This window comes from Zea mays, chromosome 10 (genome assembly GCF_902167145.1).
Source record: "Zea mays cultivar B73 chromosome 10, Zm-B73-REFERENCE-NAM-5.0, whole genome shotgun sequence".
NCBI classification, from domain to species: domain Eukaryota; kingdom Viridiplantae; phylum Streptophyta; class Magnoliopsida; order Poales; family Poaceae; genus Zea; species Zea mays.
In genome coordinates, this window is record NC_050105.1 from 75,959,467 (window position 1) to 75,983,528 (window position 24,062).

Sequence of the window (24,062 nt, forward strand, 5' to 3'; positions counted from 1 at the left end):
TATTTATAGCCCCAACCACCAAAAGGGACCGTTGGCTGGAGGCGTCTGCTCGATGGCGCACCGGACAGTCCGGTGCACACCGGACAGTCCGGTGCCCCTGCCACGTCATCACTGCCGTTGGATTCTAGCCGTTGGAGCTTCTGAGTTGTGGGCCCGCCTGGGTGTCCGGTGCACACCGGACATGCACTGTTTGATGTCCGGTGCACCGGTATGGGCAGCCCTGACGTCTGCGCGCGCTGCGCGCGCATTTAATGCACCGCAGGGAGCCGTTGGCGCCGCAGGGAGCCGTTGCTCCGCTGGCACACCGGACAGTCCGGTGCACACCGGACAGTCCGGTGAATTATAGCGGAGCGGCTGCCGCGCGAACCCGAGGCTGGCGAGTTCAGGAGGCCGAGCTTCCTTGGAGCACCGGACATGTCCGGTGCGCACCGGACAGTCCGGTGAATTATAGCGCGCCGGCTTCCGAGAATTCCCGAGAGTGAAGAGTTGGAGTCTGAGTCCCCTGGTGCACCGGACAGGTACTGTTCACTGTCCGGTGGCACACCGGACAGTCCGGTGCGCCAGACCAGGGGTGCCCTCGGTTGCCCCTTTGCTCCTTTATTGAATCCAAAACTTGGTCTTTTTATTGGCTGAGTGTGAACCTTTTACACCTGTATAATCTATACACTTGGGCAAACTAGTTAGTCCAAGGATTTGTGTTGGGCAATTCAACCACCAAAATTATATAGGAACTAGGTGTAAGCCTAATTCCCTTTCAATCTCCCCCTTTTTGGTGATTGATGCCAACACAAACCAAAGCAAATATAGAAGTGCATAATTGAACTAGTTTGCATAATGTAAGTGTAAAGGTTGCTTGGAATTGAGCCAATAAAACTACTTACAAGATATGCATGGAATGTTTCTTTCTTATTTAACATTTTGGACCACGTTTGCACCACTTGTTTTGTTTTTGCAAAACCTTTTGTAAATCCTTTTCATAGATCTTTTGCAAATAGTCAAAGGTAAATAAATAAGAGTTTGCAAAAGCATTTTCAAGATTTGAAATTTCCTCCCCCTGTTTCAAATGCTTTTCCTTTGACTAAACAAAACTCCCCCTAAAAGAGATCCACCTCTTAGTGTTCAAGAGGGTTTTGATATACCATTTTTGAAATACTACTTTCTTCCCCTTTTGAACACAATAGGATATCAAATGATAAAGACTTTTGGAAAGCACTAAGTTTTTGAATTTGGTGGTGGTGGTGCGGTCCTTTTGCTTTGGGCTCATTTCTCCCCCTTGTTGGCATGAATCGCCAAAAACGGAATCAATTAGAGCCCTTGATGCTCATTTCTCCCCCAAAGAAGAGAGAGTTGCTCGGAGTGGTGGCGAAGTATGAGTTACGGAGTGGAAGCCTTTGTCTTCGCCGAAGACTCCAATTCCCTTTCAATATACCTATGACTTGGTTTGAAATAAACTTGAAAACACATTAGTCATAGCATATAAAAGAGATATGATCAAAGGTATTCAAAAGAGCTATGTGTGCAAGCTTAGCAAAAGAAATTTCTAGAATCAAGAATATTGAGCTCATGCCTAAGTCTGGTAAAAGATTGTTCATCAAGTGGCTTGGTAAAGATATCGGCTAATTGATCTTTAGTATTAATGTAAGAAATCTCGATATCCCCCTTTTGTTGGTGATCCCTAAGAAAATGATACCGAATGGCTATGTGCTTAGTGCGGCTATGCTCGACGGGATTGTCGGCCATTTTGATTGCACTCTCATTATCACATAGCAAAGGGACTTTGGTTAATTTGTAACCGTAGTCCCGCAGGGTTTGCCTCATCCAAAGCAATTGCGCGCAACAATGTCCTGCGGCAATGTACTCGGCTTCGGCGGTGGAAAGAGCGACCGAATTTTGCTTCTTTGAAGCCCAAGACACCAAGGATCTTCCCAAGAACTGGCAAGTCCCTGATGTGCTCTTCCTATTAATTTTGCACCCCGCCCAATCGGCATCCGAATAACCAATTAAATCAAATGTGGATCCCCGAGGGTACCAAAGCCCAAACTTAGGAGTATAAGCCAAATATCTCAAGATTCGTTTTACGGCCGTAAGGTGGGATTCCTTAGGGTCGGATTGGAATCTTGCACACATGCAAACGGAAAGCATAATGTCCGGTCGAGATGCACATAAATAAAGCAATGAACCAATCATCGACCGGTATACCTTTTGATCCACGGACTTACCTCCCGTGTCGAGGTCGAGATGCCCATTAGTTCCCATGGGTGTCTTGATGGGTTTGGCATCCTTCATCCCAAACTTAGCAAGAATGTCTTGAGTGTACTTCGTTTGGCTAATGAAGGTGCCCTCTTGGAGTTGCTTGACTTGGAATCCTAGAAAATACTTCAACTCCCCCATCATCGACATCTCGAATTTCTGTGTCATGATCCTACTAAACTCTTCACATGTAGACTCGTTAGTAGACCCAAATATAATATCATCAACATAAACTTGGCATACAAACAAGTCATTTTCAAGAGTTTTAGTAAAGAGTGTAGGATCGGCCTTGCCGACTTTGAAGCCATTAGCAATAAGGAAATCTCTTAGGCATTCATACCATGCTCTTGGGGCTTGCTTGAGCCCATAAAGCGCCTTAGAGAGCCTATAGACATGGTTAGGGTGCTCACTGTCTTCAAAGCCGGGAGGTTGCTCAACATAGACCTCTTCCTTGATTGGTCCGTTGAGGAAAGCACTTTTCACGTCCATTTGATAGAGCTTAAAGCCATGGTAAGTAGCATAGGCCAATAATATGCGAATTGACTCAAGCCTAGCTACGGGTGCATAGGTTTCACCAAAATCCAAACCTTCGACTTGTGAATACCCTTTGGCCACGAGTCGAGCTTTGTTCCTTGTCACCACACCATGCTCATCTTGCTTGTTGCGGAAGACCCATTTGGTTCCTACAACATTTTGGTTAGGACGTGGAACTAAATGCCATACCTCGTTCCTCGTGAAATTGTTGAGCTCCTCTTGCATCGCCACCACCCAATCCGAATCTTGGAGAGCTTCCTCTACCTTGTGTGGCTCAATGGAGGAAACAAAAGAGTAATGTTCACAAAAATGAGCAACCCGAGATCGAGTAGTTACCCCCTTATGAATGTCGCCGAGGATGGTGTCGACGGGGTGATCTCGTTGGATTGCTTGGTGGACTCTTGGGTGTGGCGGTCTTGGTTCTTCCTCATCCTCCTTTTCTTCATCATTTGTATCTCCCCCTTGATCATTGCTATCATCTTGAGGTGGCTCGTCTTCTTGATTTTGCTCTTCATCATTTTGAGCCTCATCCTCATTTTGAGTTGGTGGAGATGCTTGCATGGAGGAGGATGGTTGATCTTGTGTACTTGGAGGCTCTTCGGATTCCTTAGGACATACATCCTCGATGGACATGTTCCTTAGCGCGATGCATGGAGCCTGTTCTTCACCTATCTCATCAAGATCAACTTGCTCTACTTGAGAGCCGTTAGTTTCATCAAACACAACGTCACAAGAGACTTCAACTAGTCCAGTGGACTTGTTGAAGACCCTATATGCTCTTGTGTTTGAGTCATAACCAAGTAAAAAACCTTCTACAGTTTTAGGAGCAAATTTAGATTTTCTACCTCTTTTAATAAGAATGAAGCATTTGCTACCAAAAACTCTAAAATATGAAATGTTGGGCTTTTTACCGGTTAGGAGTTCATATGATGTCTTCTTGAGGATTCGGTGAAGATATAACCGGTTGATGGCGTAGCAGGCGGTGTTGACTGCTTCGGCCCAAAACCGGTCCGGTGTCTTGTACTCATCAAGCATGGTTCTTGCCATGTCCAATAGAGTTCGATTCTTCCTCTCCACTACACCGTTTTGTTGTGGCGTGTAGGGAGAAGAGAACTCATGCTTGATGCCCTCCTCCTCAAGGAAGCTTTCAATTTGAGAGTTCTTGAACTCCGTCCCATTGTCGCTTCTTATTTTCTTGATCCTTAAGCCGAACTCATTTTGAGCTCGTCTCAAGAATCCCTTTAAGGTCTCTTGGGTTTGAGATTTTTCCTGTAAAAAGAATACCCAAGTGAAGCGAGAATAATCATCCACAATTACAAGGCAATACTTACTACCGCCGATGCTTATGTAAGCGATCGGGCCGAATAAGTCCATGTGTAGTAGCTCCAGCGGCCTGTCGGTAGTCATGACATTTTTGTGTGGATGATGGACTCCAACTTGCTTCCCTGCCTGGCATGCGCTGCAAATTCTGTCTTTCTCAAAATGAACATTTGTTAATCCTAAAATGTGCTCTCCCTTCAGAAGCTTATGAAGATTCTTCATCCCAACATGGGCTAGTCGACGATGCCAGAGCCAACCCATGTTAGTCTTAGCAATTAAGCAAGTGTCGAGTTCAGCTCTATCAAAATCTACCAAGTATAGCTGACCCTCTAACACTCCCTTAAATGCTATTGAATCATCACTTCTTCTAAAGACAGTGACACCAACATCAGTGAATAGACAGTTGTAGCCCATTTGACATAATTGAGAAACGGAAAGCAAGTTGTAATCTAAGGAATCTACAAGAAAAACATTGGAAATGGAATGGTCAGGAGATACAGCAATTTTACCAAGACCTTTGACCAAACCTTGATTTCCATCCCCGAATGTGATAGCTCGTTGGGGATCTTGGTTTTTCTCATATGAGGAGAACATTCTTTTCTCCCCGGTCATGTGGTTTGTGCACCCGCTGTCGAGTATCCAACTTGTGCCCCCGGATGCATAAACCTACAAAACAAATTTAGTTCTTGACTTTAGGTACCCAAACTGTTTTGGGTCCTTTGGCATTAGATACAAGAACTTTGGGTACCCAAACACAAGTCTTGGAATCCTTGTGTTTGCCCCCAACAAATTTGGCAACTACTTTGCCGGATTTGCTAGTAAGCACATAAGATGCATCAAAAGTTTTAAATGAAATGGCATGATCATTTGATGCATTAGGAGTTTTCTTTCTAGGCAACTTGGCATGGGTTGGTTGCCTAGAGCTAGATGTCTCACCCTTATACATAAAAGCATGGTTAGGGCCAGAGTGAGACTTCCTAGAGTGAATTCTCCTAATTTTGCTCTCGGGATAACCGGCAGGGTACAAAATGTAACCCTCGTTATCCTGAGGCATGGGAGCCTTGCCCTTAACAAAGTTAGACAAATTTTTAGGTGGGGCATTAAGTTTGACATTGTCTCCCCTTTGGAAGCCAATGCCATCCTTGATGCCAGGACGTCTCCCATTATAGAGCATGCTTCTAGCCAATTTAAATTTTTCATTTTCTAAGTCATGCTCTCTAATCTTAGCATTTAGTTGAGCTATGTGATCATTTTGTTTTTTAATTAAGGCTAGGTGATCATGGATAGCATCAACATTAATATCTCTACATCTAGTACAAATGGAAATATGCTCAACATTAGATGTAGAGGGTTTGCAAGATTTTAGTTCAACAACCTTAGCATGCAACATATCATTTTTAGTTCTAAGGTCGGAAATAGTAGCATTGCAAACATCAAAATCCTTAGCCTTAGCAATTAGTTTCTCATTCTCATTTCTAAGGCTAGCAATGGAAACATTTAACTCATCAATCCTAGCAAGTAAATCAACATTATCATTTCTAGGATCAATGCAAACATGAGAATCTACCTTAGCAATTAATTTAGCATTTTCACTTCTAAGGTTGGCAACAGTGTCATGGCACATGCTTAGCTCACTAGATAATTTGTTACATTTTTCTACTTCTAGAGCATAAGCATTTTTAACCTTAACATGTTTCTTATTCTCCTTGATTAGGAAGTCCTCTTGGGAGTCCAAGAGATCATCCTTTTCATGGATGGCACTAATTAGTTCATTTAATTTTTCCTTTTGTTCCACGTTAAGGTTAGCAAAAAGAATGCGCAAGTTTTCCTCCTCATTTTTGTCATCATCCTCATCACTAGATGTTTCATATTTAGTGGAGGACCTTGATTTTACCTTCTTTTTGCCGTCCTTGGCCATGAGACACTTGTGGCCGACGTTGGGGAAGAGAAGGCCCTTGGTGACGGCGATGTTGGCGGCGTCCTCGTCGTCGGAGGAGTTGCTTGAGCTTTCGTCGGAGTCCCACTCCCGACAAACATGGGCATCGCCGCCCTTCTTCTTGTAGTATTTCTTCTTCTCCTTTCTTCTTCCCTTCTTGTCGTCGCCCCTGTCACTGTCACTAGACATAGGACATTTTGCAATGAAGTGACCGGGCTTACCACACTTGTAGCAAACCTTCTTGGAACGAGGTTTGTAGTCCTTCCCCTTCCGTTGCTTGAGGATTTGCCTAAAGCTTTTGATGATTAGGGCCATCTCCTCATTGTCGAGCTTGGAGGCGTCAATTGGTTGTCTACTTGGTGTAGACTCCTCCTTCTTCTCCTCCGTTGCCTTAAAGGCCATTGGTTGCGCCTCGGAGGTGGAAGGCTCGTCAAGCTCGTTGATCTTCTTGGAGCCCTTAATCATGCATTCAAAACTCACAAAATTCCCGATGACTTCCTCGGGGGTCATTAGTGGATATCTTGGATTACCACGAATTAATTGAACTTGTGTGGGGTTAAGGAAAATAAGAGCTCTTAGAATAACCTTAACCACTTCGTGGTCATCCCACTTTGTACTCCCGAGGTTGCGCACTTGGTTCACCAAGGTCTTGAGCCGGTTGTACATGTCTTGTGGCTCCTCCCCTTGGCGAAGACGGAAGCGACCGAGCTCCCCCTCGATCGTTTCCCGCTTGGTGATCTTGGTGAGTTCATCACCTTCGTGCGCCGTCTTGAGAAGATCCCAAATCTCTTTGGCGTTCTTCAACCCTTGTACTTTGTTGTATTCTTCCTTGCTTAGAGAGGCAAGGAGGATGGTTGCGGCTTGGGAGTTGAAGTGCTCGATTTGGGCCACTTCGTCCGTGTCATAGTCCTCATCCCCTATTGATGGTACCTGTACACCATACTCAACAACATCCCATATACTCTTGTGGAGAGAGGTTAGATGAAATCGCATTAAATTACTCCACATAGCATAATCTTCACCATTAAAAGTTGGTGGTTTACCTAATGGGACGGAAAGTAGAGGTGTATGTTTAGGAACACGAGGATAGCGTAGGGGAATCTTACTATACTTCTTACGCTCTTGGCGTTTAGAAGTGACGGACGCCGCGTCGGAGCCGGAGGTAAATGTTGATGAAGTGTCGGTCTCGTAGTAGACCACCTTCCTCATCCTCTTGTGCTTGTCCCCACTCCGATGCGGCTTGTGAGAAGAAGATTTTTCCTTCTTCTCCTTGTGGTGAGAAGAGGAAGATCTTTTCTCCTTCCGCTTGGAGGAGTTCTTCTTCTTCTCCCTTTTCTTGGTGCGGGACTCTTCCGATGAGGTGCTCCCTTGGCTTGTAGTGGGCTTGTCGCCGATCTCCATCTCCTTCTTGGCGTGATCTCCCGACATCACTTCGAGCGGTTAGGCTCTAATGAAGCACCGGGCTCTGATACCAATTGATAGTTGCCTAGAGGGGGGGTGAATAGGGCGAAACTGAAATTTACAAAAATAATCACAACTACAAGCCGGGTTAGCGTTAGAAATATCAACGAGTCCGCGAGAGAGGGCGCAAAACAAATCGCAAGAAAATAAGGAGAGTGACACGCGGATTTGTTTTACCGAGGTTCGGTTCTCGCAAACCTACTCCCCGTTGAGGAGGCCACAAAGGCCGGGTCTCTTTCAACCCTTCCCTCTCTCAAACGGTCCCTCGGACCGAGTGAGCTTCTCTTCTCTAATCAAAGCCGGGAACAAAACTTCCCCGCAAGGGCCACCACACAATTGGTGCCTCTTGCCTTGATTACAATGGAGTTTTGATCACAAGAACAAGTGAGAAAGAAAAGAAGCAATCCAAGCGCAAGAGCTCAAATGAACACGGCAAATCACTCTCACTAGTCACTAGGGTTTTGTGTGGAATTGGAGAGGATTTGATCTCTTTGAATGTGTCTAGAATTGAATGCCTAGCTCTTGTAAGTGGTTAGAAGTTGGAAAACTTGGATGGATATGGATGTGGGGTGGTTGGGGTATTTATAGCCCCAACCACCAAAAGGGACCGTTGGCTGGAGGCGTCTGCTCGATGGCGCACCGGACAGTCCGGTGCACACCGGACAGTCCGGTGCCCCTGCCACGTCATCACTGCTGTTGGATTCTAGCCGTTGGAGCTTCTGACTTGTGGGCCCGCCTGGGTGTCCGGTGCACACCGGACATGCACTGTTTGATGTCCGGTGCACCGGTATGGGCAGCCCTGACGTCTGCGCGCGCTGCGCGCGCATTTAATGCACCGCAGGGAGCCGTTGGCGCCGCAGGGAGCCGTTGCTCCGCTGGCACACCGGACAGTCCGGTGCACACCGGACAGTCCGGTGAATTATAGCGGAGCGGCTGCCGCGCGAACCCGAGGCTGGCGAGTTCAGGAGGCCGAGCTTCCTTGGAGCACCGGACATGTCCGGTGCGCACCGGACAGTCCGGTGAATTATAGCGCGCCGGCTTCCGAGAATTCCCGAGAGTGAAGAGTTGGAGTCTGAGTCCCCTGGTGCACCGGACAGGTACTGTTCACTGTCCGGTGGCACACCGGACAGTCCGGTGCGCCAGACCAGGGGTGCCCTCGGTTGCCCCTTTGCTCCTTTATTGAATCCAAAACTTGGTCTTTTTATTGGCTGAGTGTGAACCTTTTACACCTGTATAATCTATACACTTGGGCAAACTAGTTAGTCCAAGGATTTGTGTTGGGCAATTCAACCACCAAAATTATATAGGAACTAGGTGTAAGCCTAATTCCCTTTCAGGCATGGCAGTGGCACGAGCGCTTCGGGCACCTTAACTTCGAGGCCCTGAAGCGGCTCAGTGCCAAGGAGATGGTACGAGGCCTGCCGTGCCTTGACCATGTGGAGCAATTCTGCGATGTCTGCGTGTTGACAAAGCAGAGACGGCTCCCCTTTCCCCAGCAGTCGAGCTTCCGAGCCAAGGAGAGGCTCGAGCTCGTGCATGGGGACTTGTGTGGCCCGGTGACACCAGCCACACCAGGAGGACGACGCTACTTCTTGCTGCTCGTCGACGATCTCTCCCGCTACATGTGGGTGATGATCCTTGGCAGCAAGGGAGAGGCTGCGAACGCCATCAGGCGTGTGCAGGTCGCTGCGGAGGCGGAGTGCGGTCGCAAGCTGCGCGTGCTGCGCACCGACAACGGCGGCGAATTCACGGCGGCTGAGTTCGCGTCGTACTGCGCGGATGAGGGCGTTCAGCGCCACTACTCCGCGCCGTACAGCCCGCAGCAGAACGGCGTCGTCGAGCGGCGCAACCAGACGGTTGTGGGGATGGCTCGGGCTCTCCTCAAGCAGAGAGGAATGCCAGCTGTCTTCTGGGGAAAGGCGGTGGTGACAGCGGTTTACATCCTCAACCGCTCGCCCACCAAGGCTCTCAACAGGATGACACCGTACGAGGCTTGGCATGGGCGCAAGCCGGCGGTCTCTCACCTACGGGTCTTCGGCTGCCTCGCGTTCACCAAGGAGCTTGGCCACATCAGCAAACTCGACGATAGGAGCACCCCGGGGGTGTTCATTGGCTACGCGGAGGGCTCGAAGACCTACCGCATCCTTGACCCAAAAACACAACGTGTGCGTACGACGCGCGACGTAGTGTTCGACGAAGGGCGTGGGACAAGGCGGTGGACGACGGCACGACGCCGACGTACGACTTCACCATCGAGTACGTCCACTTTGAGGGAGCTGGGGGAGTAGGCAACTCTTCTTCGAGCAGGTCTACCCCAGCCCCCAAGTCTCCACCGACTCCAACGCCAAACTCTCCAGCTCTTGCTACAACGAGCTCTTCACCACCACGCACTCCAGCCACGACTCCGGCTACAGCGAGCTCTTCGCCACCACGTACTCCAGCACCGACGGTACCCTCTCCGGGAACGTCCTCTCCGACACCAGCTCGTGTCGAGCACGACCCAGTGGAGCTCGTGACCCCTCTGTCCCGCGACGAGGAGCGCGTCGACGCGTGCTACGACGGCGAGCCGTTGCGGTATCGAAGGGTGGAGGGCCTTCTCATCGACCCGTCGGTGCCAGGCCCTGCATCTCGCATTCTGGCAGGAGAGTTGCATCTTGCATGCGACGATGGTGAGCCTCGGTCTTTCGCGGAGGCCGAGAAACATGCGGCTTGGCGTGCCGCGATGCAGTCGGAGATGGACGCGGTTGAGACGAACCGCACCTGGGAGCTCGCTGATCTCCCTCATGGTCATCGCGCGATCACCCTTAAATGGGTGTTCAAACTGAAGAGGGATGAAGCCGGCGCCATCGTCAAGCACAAGGCTCGCTTGGTGGCACGCGGTTTCCTACAGCAGGAGGGGATCGACTTCGACGATGCTTTCGCCCCCGTGGCACGGATGGAATCCGTGCGACTCCTCCTTGCACTGTTAGCCCAGCAGGGCTGGCACGTTCATCACATGGACGTCAAGTCGGCGTTTCTTAACGGCGACTTAAAGGAGGAGGTCTACGTACACCAGCCGCCAGGTTTTGCGATCCCTGGCAAGGAGGGCAAGGTGTTGCGCCTGCGCAAGGCTCTCTATGGCCTGCGACAGGCACCAAGGGCGTGGAATGCCAAGCTGGATTCCACGCTCAAAGGAATGGGTTTCACGCCAAGCCCGCACGAGGCGGCCATCTATCGGCGGGGCAATGGAGGAAGTGCCCTGCTGGTGGGTGTCTACGTCGACGACTTGGTGATCACCGGCGCCAAGGATGCAGAGGTGGCAGCGTTCAAGGAAGAGATGAATGCCACCTTCCAAATGAGTGACCTGGGGCATCTCTCCTTCTACCTGGGGATTGAGGTGCACCAGGGAGACTCCAGGATCACACTTCGCCAGACCGCCTACGCCAAGCGCATTGTTGAGCTGGCTGGGCTCACCGACTGCAACCCAGCTCTCACTCCGATGGAGGAGAGGCTGAAGCTGAGTCGCGACAGCACGACGGAGGAGGTGGATGCTACACATTACCGGCGTCTTGTGGGGAGCCTTCGCTACCTCGTCCACACACGGCCTGACTTGGCATACTCCGTCGGCTACGTTAGTCGGTTCTTGCAGCGACCAACGACGGAGCATGAGCAGGCTATGAAGAGGATCATCCGCTATGTTGCGGGGACTCTCGACCACAGTCTCTACTACCCGAGGTGCCCTGGGGAGGCACACCTTGTCAGGTACAGCGACAGCGACCACGCCGGTGACATCGACACTAGCAAGAGCACAAGCGGGATCCTCTTCTTCCTCGTCAAGTGTCTCATTAGCTGGCAGTCGGTCAAGCAGCAGGTGGTGGCCATGTCCAACTGCGAGGCCGAGTACATAGCGGCGTCTACTGCTTCGACTCAGGCGCTCTGGCTGGCTCGACTGCTCGGTGATCTCCTCGGGAGAGACACTGGAGCGGTGGAACTCAGGGTGGACAGCCAGTCCGTTCTGGCATTGGCCAAGAACCCCGTGTTCCATGAATGGAGCAAGCACATCCGGCTGAGATACCACTTCATCCGAGACTGCTTGGCAGAAGGGAGCATCAAGGCGCGCTACATCAACACCAAGGATCAGCTTGCAGACCTGCACACCAAGCCCCTTGGGAAGATCAAATTTGTTGAGCTTTGCTCCAGGTCCGGAATGACCCAACTTTCTCACAAGACGACACACAAGACTTAGGGGGAGAATGATGGAATAAGTCATGTGGTCAGCAGCAGTTGCAGTTTTGACTGCTGCAAGACAGCAGCAGTTGCAACAGGACAACATGCAGCAGTCTTTTGACTGCACAGGACAGCAGTAGCAGCAGTCTTTTGACTGCGCAGCAGCAGCAACCTTTTGACTGCTGCAGGACAGCAGCAGTTGCAGCAGGACAGCATGCAGCAGCAGTCTTTTGACTGCGCAGGACAGCAGTAGCAGCACAGCAGAGGACAGCAGTTTTGACTGCACTTTAGTATCTAAAGGACATCACCTGGTGCTGCAGCGTGTAGTGTAGTGTGTAGTGCAGTGTAGTGCAGCCCCTAGGGCTATAAATATGTGTCCTCAACCCCTCTAAGGGTATGACATTGTGTAGTGTTTGAGGAAATAAACAGAAAAATTGCCCCAACTCATAGTGTCATCCTCTTGATGAGAGTTAGAGTCCCTCTACTTACATGGGCCAACTGTTTCTCTATCCCTTATTTTACCATTAACAATGGACTCAGTCTCTGGTTCTGTAACATCATGTTCTGAAATGAATGTGTTGTCTGCCTTTTTTGATTCTTTAATTCTGCTCTTGATGTATCATTTTTAGGTTTGGTGTTTGCTTATTCCATTTCTTTGTCATCTTACAAACAGGTACTCAAATGGAAAGATCAATATGGTGGTACAATATTGAATCAATTGCGCCGGCTTGGGGCTTCACTTGATTGGTCCCGTGAGGTAACATACCTATTTATTTTAGTTTGGGAAAATATTTCTTGTGCTTGAACCATGCATATTAACACATAGTAACTTCATTTCAAATTTGGCACCAGGCTTTTACAATGGATGAGCAAAGATCAAAAGCTGTAACTGAAGCTTTTGTCAGGTTACACAAGGAAAGCCTGATATATAGGTCAGTTTCCTCACGCTTTTTATTGGAGTGTTAGAATGAAATATTCCACAATTCAGTTTTCTACGATTCTTTACCTGTTCCTGTTTTTCAGTTGGCAACCTAGTTGTCACATCTTATGAATTGTTTATTTTTTTCAGAGATTATCGCCTTGTGAATTGGGATTGCACACTTCGAACTGCAATTTCTGACATTGAGGTTGATGGAACTTTATATTATTTATGATAGACTTTGTGATCCTTTGTACGCATGATTAGATAATTTTCTGATGGAAAATACTTTTTTGTCAGGTTGATCATATTGATCTTAAAGAAGACACTATGTTAAAGGTCCCTGGTTATGCCAATCCTGTACAGTTTGGTGTATTGATATCTTTTGCCTATCCTCTTGAGGAAGGACTCGGTGAGATTGTTGTAGCAACCACCAGAATAGAAACAATGCTGGGCGATACAGCAATAGCTGTTCACCCTGAGGATGAAAGGTATAAGCATCTGCATGGAAGATATGCAGTCCACCCCTTCAATGGACGAAAACTCAAAATAATCTGTGACGCGGAGTTAGTTGATCCCACTTTCGGTACTGGGGCTGTCAAGGTAAGACCTGTGGCTGAGGACTACTATTTTATCATCTTATATTGTACCTACCTGTACCTTCCTCATACCTATCATCTTAGACTGTATTGTTCCTTGCTGTTTTTTATGCAGATTACTCCTGCTCATGATCCAAATGACTTTGAGGTTGGAAAGCGTCATAATCTTGAATTCATCAACATATTCACAGATGATGGAAAAATAAATAGCAATGGAGGTGCACAATTCGATGGAATGCCAAGATTCACCGCTAGAGTTGCTGTTATCGAGGCACTGAAGGAAAAGGTATCATTACTGGATTTGCCTAACTATTCATTAAAAAGTATCTGAAAGTACCTGATTATCCATCACTTTTTATGAATGTATGCATTACAGCGTGGAATTGTGTGCATAATCTAACAAAGTGAAAATGACAATAGTGAAATATCATGATTGATGTGCCATAATTGTGTTTTATGTATTTATTTGTAATGTGTTGTCCAAAGAAAACAATCAGTATGAGCCACATTAGTCTATATTCTAGTGTGATTTACTTTCAGTTCAGCATTAGTATTGGAAACAACTTATCATTTAATTTCAATAAATATTGATTCTATTCGAACTTGCGATTGCATCAGGTATTCAGGTTGGAATTAGCTATCCATAATTATGATTTTTCTAGAATACCATGTATTACATATATCCTTCACACTGGAAATCATGGATAGCTTATTTGATAGTTCCATCATTTTTAAGACGTTGGTCTTTGCCTTCTTGTTTTATATACGGATTTTGATTGTAACATTTTTTTCTTGTAATTAAGGGGTTGTATAAGGACACAAAGAAGAATGAAATGAGCTTGGGTGTTTGTTCAAGAACTAATGATGTAGTGGAACCTATGATAAAACCACAGTGGTTTGTTAATTGCAGCACCATGGCCAAGGCAGGCCTTGACGCTGTAAGGTCAAAAAAGATTGAAATTATCCCCCAGCAGTATGAGCAAGACTGGTACAGGTATTACATACAATGTGTTGTCACTTGTAATTACCATGTCAAATGAATGAGATAACTCTGAATAAATGACCTATCCATTACTGCTATCTTTGCAGATGGCTTGAAAATATACGTGATTGGTGTGTCTCAAGGCAACTTTGGTGGGGTCATCGTATACCTGCATGGTATGTGACACTAGAAGATGACCTGGATAAAAACCTTGGTTCTAACAATGACCGCTGGATAGTTGCAAGAAATGAAAGCGATGCAAAACTTGAGGCACAGAAAAAGTATGTAGGAATGAAATTACGTCTAGATCAAGACCCTGATGTACTGGACACATGGTTTTCATCTGGTCTTTTCCCCTTAACAGTACTTGGTTGGCCGTCTGATACCACTGACCTCCGTGCTTTCTACCCTACATCGGTACTAGAAACTGGACTTGATATTCTCTTCTTTTGGGTAGCAAGGATGGTGATGATGGGAATGCAACTTGGTGGTGACGTGCCATTTCAGAAGGTATAGCAGCATTCTTCGTTTTGTTAGCAGTCTATTTGTTCATGTGAGGTACTCTATTCAAATCCTATCACTGCCTTTTACATCCCTTCATGTGGTTAATTTATGTAACATTATACTCTGATCAAGAGACACATGCTAGAGCAATGATCAATCTTACCCACAATACTGTGGTTTTTTAATCAAGTTAATAGACCTTATTTAGATGAAATAGGGACCTGCCCATTTTAGATTATATACTGGTTTGCCCTTCATCTCTACAGGCCACACTGATATTTAGCATATATTGTTCACATGCTTCACATCATTCATTAGCAGACCGTGGTGTCATTTCTGTTGCAGTCTATAAATTCATGAAGCCACCATATTTTTTCTTGCTGCAAATTATTCTTTTATTTTTTTCACCTCAATTATCATGTCACCCATGTATCGTGCGTCTACAAAAACACTACAGCCTAGTCTAGTATATTTCCTAATCATCTCTTCTCCGATGATCAATAACCATGTGTTCTCTTCTCAGGTTTATTTACATCCTATGATTCGGGATGCACATGGCCGAAAGATGTCAAAATCACTTGGTAACGTTGTTGACCCTCTTGAGGTGATAAATGGCATGTCACTGGATGGTCTTCTGAAACGTTTGGAAGAAGGCAATCTGGATCCAAATGAATTAAACATTGCAAGAGATGGGAAGACGAAGGATTTTCCTGATGGCATAGCAGAATGTGGTACCGATGCGCTCCGCTTCGCACTGATATCGTACACCTCCCAGGTTCTTATGGCACCCAGTTGAGTTTTTTCATGTTTAATGTAGCATACATGGTTTTATGCAATCCCCCCCCCCCCCCCTTCAGTCTGACAGGATAAATCTTGATATCAAGAGGGTGGTTGGATATAGACAATGGTGCAACAAATTATGGAATGCCATTCGTTTTGCGATGGGCAAACTGGGTGATGATTACATTCCGCCGGCAACTGTTGATGTGTCTCTTATGCCACCAATATGCAAGTGGATACTCTCAGTGCTTAACAAGGCTGTTGGAAAAACTGTTACTTCTTTAGAAGCATACAAATTGTCTGATGCAACATCTGCTATATACTCGTGGTGGCAGTATGAGCTATGCGATGTATTTATAGAAGCTATCAAACCTTACTTCAGCGATTCTCAAGAGTTTGAATCAGCAAGAGCTGCCTCCAGAGATACCCTGTGGATTTGCCTGGAGACAGGTCTGCGTCTGCTCCATCCGTTCATGCCCTATGTAACAGAAGAGCTCTGGCAACGTCTTCCACAGCCCAAAGATTCTAGTAGGAGGAAAGATTCGATTATGATTTCAGAGTATCCATCTCTTGTTGAGGTAATACTTGCGTCCTATTGTTTTTGTAGGAAATATTCAATTGTGATTTGAGGAAAGAGTACTTAACTACTTATTGCCCATGGGAACATATGGTTCTTTATGATAGGAATGGAGTAATGGCGGGGTTGAAAATGAAATGGACATTGTCTTGGATGCTGTCAACAAAATAAGGTCTCTGAAGCCTCCAACAGATTCAAATGAAAGGTACGTGTATGTATATTGCCATCTGTTTTGCTTGTGTTTAGTATTCTCTTGGTTGATTCCTTCGATCTGTTTTTGCAATACGGAGTAATGGCTTACTGATACTTTCTTTTTTTATATAGACGGCCTGCTTTTGCACTTTGCCGAGGCCAAGAGGTCGCTGCTACTATCCAATGCTATCAATCTCTAATCGTGTGTCTTTCTTCCATATCACATCTCAAGGTTGTGCCTTATACTTCTGTATGTTATTTTATGGAAATATCTTTTCCCTTTCACCATTTACAATCAGTTTATTCTTTATGGATTGGAATTTATGCTGAAACGTAATGGAGTTTTGTGACCTCAAATAGCTACTATTCGACTTGCGGGGGGTTATTTACGTAGGTCGAGAAAACTCCAAACCTCTGCCCCATCCATACACAACGGTATTGTAGCCCATGTGAGAAATGATCGTGGCCGAGGCTGGACCTTTAGACCTATGCTTTTGCGTGGGACAACCGAGTGGAAGTGTAAGAGAGCTACGCATCATATATATTAAGAAGAAACAGGTCTAAAATAGACCAATTCAAAAGTCTGAGGCCAACCCACTCATGGCGGCCGAAAACAACAAAACATAAAAACATTCAACATTATAGCTAATGCAGCAAACTACATTATAGCTAATGCAGCAAACTACAGTTGGATGCCAGGAATGGGAGCAGTAAGGAGGGAGAGATTCTTAGCTCCCGCCAAAATCCACATCTCTAATTCCTGACTGAACTGGGAGATAGCAGCACCCATATTAGGAGGAAATCTGTCGAAGACTCCTATTTCTGTGCTTCCACAATGTCCAAGCTCCAAGGATTATTAAGGAGTTGATCCCCTTCTGCGCAATCCCAGAAATCTGCATAGAGACCCACTTCCACCAAGCCTGAAATTTGACCCTACGAGCATCGAACTCAGGAGTTGAATAGTGCTACTCAGACCAACTAACTAACTCAGCTAGTTTTTTTCTCGAAAAACGTAGGAGGACTACGTTTTAGATATATATTAAGAAGAGAGAGACAAGGGTCTAAGAGACAAAAAGAAACTAACTCAGCTAGAGGCCCTTTCGCTCAAATAGCTATTATTATCCATTGGTTCTTCCCAAATAACATTTCTTCATATCTTTTTTTGCCTGTTACCATCTCTGTTCATAAATATATGACACCGTTGACTTTTTTAAAAAAATTTTGACCATTCGTTTTATTTAAAATATTTATTCGAAAATGTAAAAATTTAAGTCATGCTCAAACGGCCTTGTATGATAAAACAAATCACAACAAAATAAATAATAACTCACATATTTTTGAATAAAATGAGTGGTCAAAGTTTTTGAAAAAGTCAACGACGTCATATATTTATGAACAAAGGGAGTAGTATTTATATGCTACTTACTTATGATAGGAAAAAAAAAATTAAAATCCACCTGGGTTAAAAGGTCCTGAACAAAAGCACTGATCTGTTTTTGGAATTTATTCAGATCCTGACAGAGAGTGATGAAACTCCAGCCGATTGTGCAACTGCTGTTGTCAACAAAGACTTGTCTGTGTACCTTCAGCTCCAAGGAGATTTAAATGAAGATGCTGAGCGTGAAAAGCTAAGGAAGAAAAAAGATGAAATTCAAAAGTAAGTGCACTTGTCTTCTTAGGTCCATTTTTGACAGTAGATATCCTCATGTTTCAGTGTTGTTCAATCTTATCGGTAACATATCTCTTATCATATACGCAGGCTACAAAATGCACTGGCACAGAAAATGGACGCCTCTGGGTATCGCGAGAAGGCTCCACAGAGCGTGCAGGAGGAGGACATGAGAAAGCTCACCGCTTTGTTGGAACAACTAGAGGTCATCAGTGAAGCTGAGAAGAAATTAGACTCAAACTGAGCCTGTACCGAAGTTGGTCCCCACATTTTTCTTGTTTGCAAAAAGCTCCTGTTTGCTCAGGTTTTCAATTGATGGTTCAGATGGAAGCCACACTTTTGCAGCGTGTAAGAATATTCACTGGCTGTACAGAACCATATTTTTGGGTGTTCGATTTTTTCAAGTTAGAAACTTCTGATGATGCATATGGGAAGTCTGTCAGAATATGCAGCAGCCGAAATCTGTTAATCAAATTTATTAGAATGGTCTCAATTGTCTCATTCCTCATGCTACACAATTTAGCTTGCTTATTCTTTCTACGAAAAAAACTAGAGTCAGATGACGATGGTCCACTTTATATCACAAACCAAACACCCTATCTCTTCTATTAAAACCTAAAACCTGAAGTGAATTCAGGCGTTGTCCGCTATTCGGGGCTCTCCAGCCACCACTGCGTCAACGCGTTGTCGTGTGCTCACGGATCTGAAAGTTTGCTTCAATTCAGCAGAGCCGCGAGCGTAGCGTCCCGTATTCCTCTCTCAACTGCATCCACCTTCGCCTTCGTATGTCTCCTCCTCCTCCACAGCCGGGCCCGCCTCCCCCTCCCCCTTTCCCTCAGGATTCTTTGATGGTCTGCTTCTGCTCGCACCAGCCAGTTTTGGCCGACGTGGGGCCACATCGCTTGGAAGCAACTGAGCATCTGGCAAGGGCGGCATCGGAAAGACCACCACAACCGGCAGCCTAGCCATCTCCCTCGTACGCCTCAGCCTCCCAGCTGTCGACGCCGACGACGGCCTCCACAACCTCGACCTTCTGCTCGGCTTCAAGAACCGTGTCCACCTCGCTGCCGCCAACGTCCTCGTGGGGGACTATCCACTAAACCAACCATTCGTCTCTCACCGCGTGCTCCACCCACGACCTCCATTTCCTCTGCACGAACTGCAACCACGACGGTAGGTGGAGCAGCAACAGGTTGCCTTTGTAGAACAACTATTCCGTAGGGGACGTGAAGGATGCCTCCCTGTGCCTGTTGCCGGCGTCGGTTCTCTGGAACTCAAAACGGGACGAGGATGGCGACGACTCTGGCGTTGTGGTCGAGCCACCGGAGAGTGGAGAGGGTGCCTCTGCCGCATCATACAATGCAACATGTTGCTGCTCTGCACCGCTGCAAGCTGTTGCAGTGGGGTAATGTGGACTTAACATCATACAATGCAGTTTATAGGGACTGCTTGTCTGCATGATCGATTGTACTTTGACCACAACGCTGATAATTGCATATTCGTTGGATAGCGATCCTAACTGTGTTGATGTTTTCGAGAGCGCATAATCAAAATGGAAGTTTTTCACGGTTGCACAATGATAGACTGACCATATTGGAGGCCTGGGATGGTTGAGAAGGCAAAGACACACTTCACGCTGGCTGGAAGTGTAAACCAGTCTGATCCGGCTGAGTAGCGGAAGCTACATGAGGTGGAAATCCATCAAGGCAGATGCATGGAAAATTAGAGATTGGAAGAGTTCACTCGGGATGCCGATGCGTCCATCGCCACCGGAGCCGGCTCCTCTCGATTGGCAACCCTTCGTTACAATTTTTTTGTTTGAAAAGATGTGGCCTTTTCTTGGTGATCGAGTCATTCACAATGGAAGCAGACTTTGCACTGCAGCTTCTTGCCTTGGGGGTCGCACATATTAGAGGAAGCTGATTCGACTATTACAAGCGTATTGAAATTGGATGATGTGTCATTGCCTTCAACGCCAACCAAAGTCATGTCAGTTCATTCTTATGTCCATATTGTCCAAGCTCACCTCAGAATCAGATTATGGCTTTCTAAAACTGAAACTATGTTATAGAGCTCATTAGACATGTTTATCCTGTAACAAAACCAGGGAGATGCACAAGAAAATAATACAAAAAGGATTTGATGTCGCAACAGTGATATAATCATGTATGTAGTCTAATTAGTAATTACTATGTTTGATGCCCTTGAACAAAGAAGTAATGCGTAGTTTATCTTAAGCAAGCTTGTAAGTGCAGCCGCCAGCTTATGTTGCTCCTAATTCCTCATCTTCATCTGACAACTCTGAAGGGTTCACCACGAAATGACCTGCACTCCATCTAAGTTCCCCTCATTTGAGCAGGCTTGTTCCTGCATGCATCAAACACTAACAGTCCAGTGGCTTCTGACCATTCAACTAATAATCTCTCAACTTCATCATAATATATCCTTCGTTCCATCTGCATCATAGTACAGATGTGAAAAAAAATGAAATTAAGTGTTTCTTCTGCACGATTTGGCAAAAATCATACCACAAGCTTGGGCAGTGGGCACATTGACTGCCATGAATCTGGGACCAAGCCTGAGAACTCTACCATTGAATGCCACAATAGTTTCCTTCTCTAGACCGGCTGAGCGCCCGATAGGGCGCTTTCCTATTCTAGTACTATTTAAGGTCTGGAAGCCTTACAACATATGCGCCAGCGTGGGTTTTTTTAATATACATGATTCTCAAAACATGGATTGAAATATTGCATATTATGCTTTTTATGTCTTTGATCATGAATTAGTATAATTTTGAATTTCTATATTATGCTTATATCAATGTTCAAATTATAGAAAAACATTCTCGGGTCTCAAAAGTCCAAGTGAATATGCTAAACAAGTATTCATACTTATATGCACATATTTAAGGGAGGAAAGTCTATAATTTGAATTTAGAGACTAACATCATTTAAAATGTTTGGCTAAAGTAATTTCAAAATTTATATTCTTGCTAAAAATAGGAAATGTAGGCAAAGAGCCATAGACTACTTTACAAAGGGGGAGAAATTTTCAAAACAGAACACTGAAGAAAAATGTTTGATTTGCAAAAGGATTTTTCAAAGGAGAGAAAGTCTTAAGTTCGCAAAATAAAAATGCATAGTGGTTGCAAAAGTGGTCCAAAATGCTAAATTCATAACAAACTTACGCTTAGCATAGTTTTGAACTTCAATCAGTATCTTATGAACATGTTTTCTTTAACAAACAATTTACAAATTAGTCATTTAATATTTGCTTTGGTTGTGTTGACATCAATCACCAAAAAGTGAGAGATTGAAAGGAAAATTGACTCTAAGCTATTTCTATATTGATTTTGGTGTTTGATGACCATCAAAACATTATGAACTAACTGGGTTGTTAAGTATATGGTCACAATTTCATAAGAATAAATATAGAAGATTCAAGTAAGAATAGCTCAAAGCTTAGTAAAGAAGGTCATAATTCGGAATAATTAAACTCTGAGTGGTTTGAGTGTTTGGATAAATTCTAAGTGACCGTAGAAACATTTTGGAGTTACTTAGAAGAGTCAGAGAACTCAAAATTGGAAAATGTAGTCTTGGCTAGATTGAATACTTTTATTTTTCTGTATTTATTTTAGTTAGCTAATGTAATTAGTTTTAAAAAGAATTATTCACCTCCCTTTAATCTACCATAGCAACCCTACACCTTTGTATGTGTGTGATCATGATCTCCATCTCCATCACCTCCTATGCCTCATTAATCACCATCAAGTGGACTCTAACTAATCATACTTAATGAAAGCATTAGTCTATATGGTTGGCACTCAATCACCAAAACCAAACTAGGGTTTTAACTCTTGATAATTCCCCATGCCTCTTCTCAAAAGAATTATGAAGATCTCAAGAAGTTTCTAGAAGTCTGTCAAAAGTGATTGGCATACAAAATCCAAAACTGACCTTGTGGAGTGGTGTTTACCTGCAAGTTTAGTGATTCCACTTGTGCTCTTTTGTAAGACCTTTGTGTTTATTTAAAACAATATTATAGGTTTATTTAATACATATTACTTTGATTATTCACTAGTAATGTCACTATATGTATGGAAACTTGTCCCGGTATACGTATATTTAGCATTTGAATTTATCCTTAGCATTAGGTGTGATAGAGGCACCTCTCTAGAAAGAGTGTATAAAATTAATTCATCACTTTTCTGTGTAGTTGGATGAATACAAACTTTGCACCAAAGTTGTAGATCTTGACAAGATCTATAACTTTGTGGTTGACTAGTTTTTCTACTTAAATGTTTAAAGAATAGAAAATGTTTTAAGTACTTAGATTTTGAAATCTAAATTTTTTAAATAACCTTGTATATCGACAAGTTTTATACTAAAGTTGTAGTTCTCAATGCAATTTACAATTTCTAAGCTTATACGTTTTTTACTCAAAGTTATTTATAGTCCTAAGTAGATATATAAATTTCTTATATTTTGAAATAAAAAATTTTATAATTTTCAACTGATTAATAAAACTTAGATCCAAATGATTTTAAATTGAAAACATAATGCTGGACATGTTGGGTAGGTTCTTAAACCCTAGGTTGAAGCTGTTTGATACCCTTAGCTGGGTCAGTGTTCCGAAGTGAACAATCTTAGGGCGTGCTTGACATGACTCTAGAGCTAAACTCCAAGGAGGAGCTGACTAGAGCCTATCAAACATCCTAACTCCAGAGTTGCAAACTCCATGTAGTTTTTAAAGGTGCGATATAAAATTTTGGAGTACCTCTTTCCCTGCTCCGAAATCTCTAAAAAACAACGTAGACATGAAGTTTGGAGTTATTTATCTGCCATTGGTTATGAGAAAACAATCTAAACTCTAGAGCAGAGCTGCTCCACCTAGAGTTTTGAAGTAGGGCTACTCTGGACTGAAGCGGAGCCATGCCAAACACGTCCTTAGTGTACCTTAGTTTATCTAGTATCATAAGCATACAATTCATATCTATCCAATCTATCTTGAACCCTTGTTGCCATCATAGGACAAACTTGATTCTTAGATAGAACACTCATATTCCCCATGAAATTGATATCTTCAAGTACTCATGGATACATGCACTTGCGATTCTATCTATATGCCATTGTTGGTGTCAAAGTTTTTGAAGTGGGTCACATGAACCCATGAACAACCATCAACTCATGGGATCTCCACCTACTTCTCCATCATGGAAGAAGTTGTCCGAGCTAACTTCACAAATGAGTAGGGTTGGGAAAGACATAGGGCCGCTCACAAGGGGAATAATGATTATTGCATACTAGTACAAAAGCAATTATAAGGACAAGAGAACACTTTTGGATCTGCTATGGGGGTAGTCTCTTGAGTCATGACTTGTAGCTCTGTGAATCATCAAGGACCCTAAGTGGTGTTTTGGTAATTAATGACAACCATATATGGACTAACAATTCTTGGAGAAATAAGAATGCAGGTTGGACCACAGGGAGAAGGTCTTTATCGAAAGTCTTGGAGACTTAAAACATTGGTTGTGAATCCGGTGAAGGCAAAGGTATAACATATGTTTTGTTTTTACCGGTCACCATGTGTTTAGAGAAGAAATTGACTTGATTAGAAGGCTAGATAGTCGTACTATTAGGAGGGGTCGATGACAATTATCTGTGTGAAACCTAGTGCCCCATAGAGCATTTAGATGTTGCATTTGCATGAGGACTAACATCGCTTCCGATTTCGAGGATTAAAATCTTTTTAAAAGCATGTTTAAAAAGTGAGCTAAATGTCTATGTCGCAGACCATCCGGGCTAGGTGGTCGGACCATCTGGCGACCTACTTAGAGAGGTCATAAATGTAATTTCTTCGGTATGGTCCGAAGTAATTATATTGCAGACCGTCCGGGCCTTGGCACCGGACCATCAGTAGTCCTGACCATAGATGTATATGATTTGCACAAGTCCCTGTGTGTTTGTGCGAACAGTCTAGCCAGAGGATGCAGACCATTCGCATGTGCCAAAATGGAATTGGGCAAGGATTGTGTGGTTTTTGACATTTATACTATGGACTATTCGGGTGTTTGGCTCGGATAGTACTGACTCCAAGTCGTGGACCGTCTGGCCTTGGAGGGCGGACAATCTGC

The 24,062-nt window shown here is 44.6% G+C and overlaps 1 protein-coding gene across 4 annotated transcripts in view; it reads left to right on the forward strand.

Moving 5' to 3' along the window:
• LOC103641233 (valine--tRNA ligase, mitochondrial 1) overlaps positions 1-18,430 on the forward strand; it is a 47,201-nt gene extending 28,771 nt beyond the window's left edge. For all 4 annotated transcript variants that reach the window (XM_008664592.3, XM_008664595.3, XM_008664596.3 and 1 more), the window contains exons 10-22: positions 12,381-12,464; positions 12,560-12,639; positions 12,777-12,834; positions 12,927-13,229; positions 13,341-13,511; positions 14,029-14,219; positions 14,315-14,717; positions 15,235-15,486; positions 15,569-16,069; positions 16,176-16,273; positions 16,393-16,492; positions 17,772-17,917; positions 18,020-18,430. In XM_008664592.3, the coding sequence (XP_008662814.1) occupies positions 12,381-12,464; positions 12,560-12,639; positions 12,777-12,834; positions 12,927-13,229; positions 13,341-13,511; positions 14,029-14,219; positions 14,315-14,717; positions 15,235-15,486; positions 15,569-16,069; positions 16,176-16,273; positions 16,393-16,492; positions 17,772-17,917; positions 18,020-18,173 (2,541 nt within the window). In that variant the 3' untranslated portion in view covers positions 18,174-18,430. The remainder of the gene's footprint in view (positions 1-12,380; positions 12,465-12,559; positions 12,640-12,776; positions 12,835-12,926; positions 13,230-13,340; positions 13,512-14,028; positions 14,220-14,314; positions 14,718-15,234; positions 15,487-15,568; positions 16,070-16,175; positions 16,274-16,392; positions 16,493-17,771; positions 17,918-18,019) is intronic.
• The last annotated feature ends 5,632 nt before the right edge of the window (positions 18,431-24,062 follow it).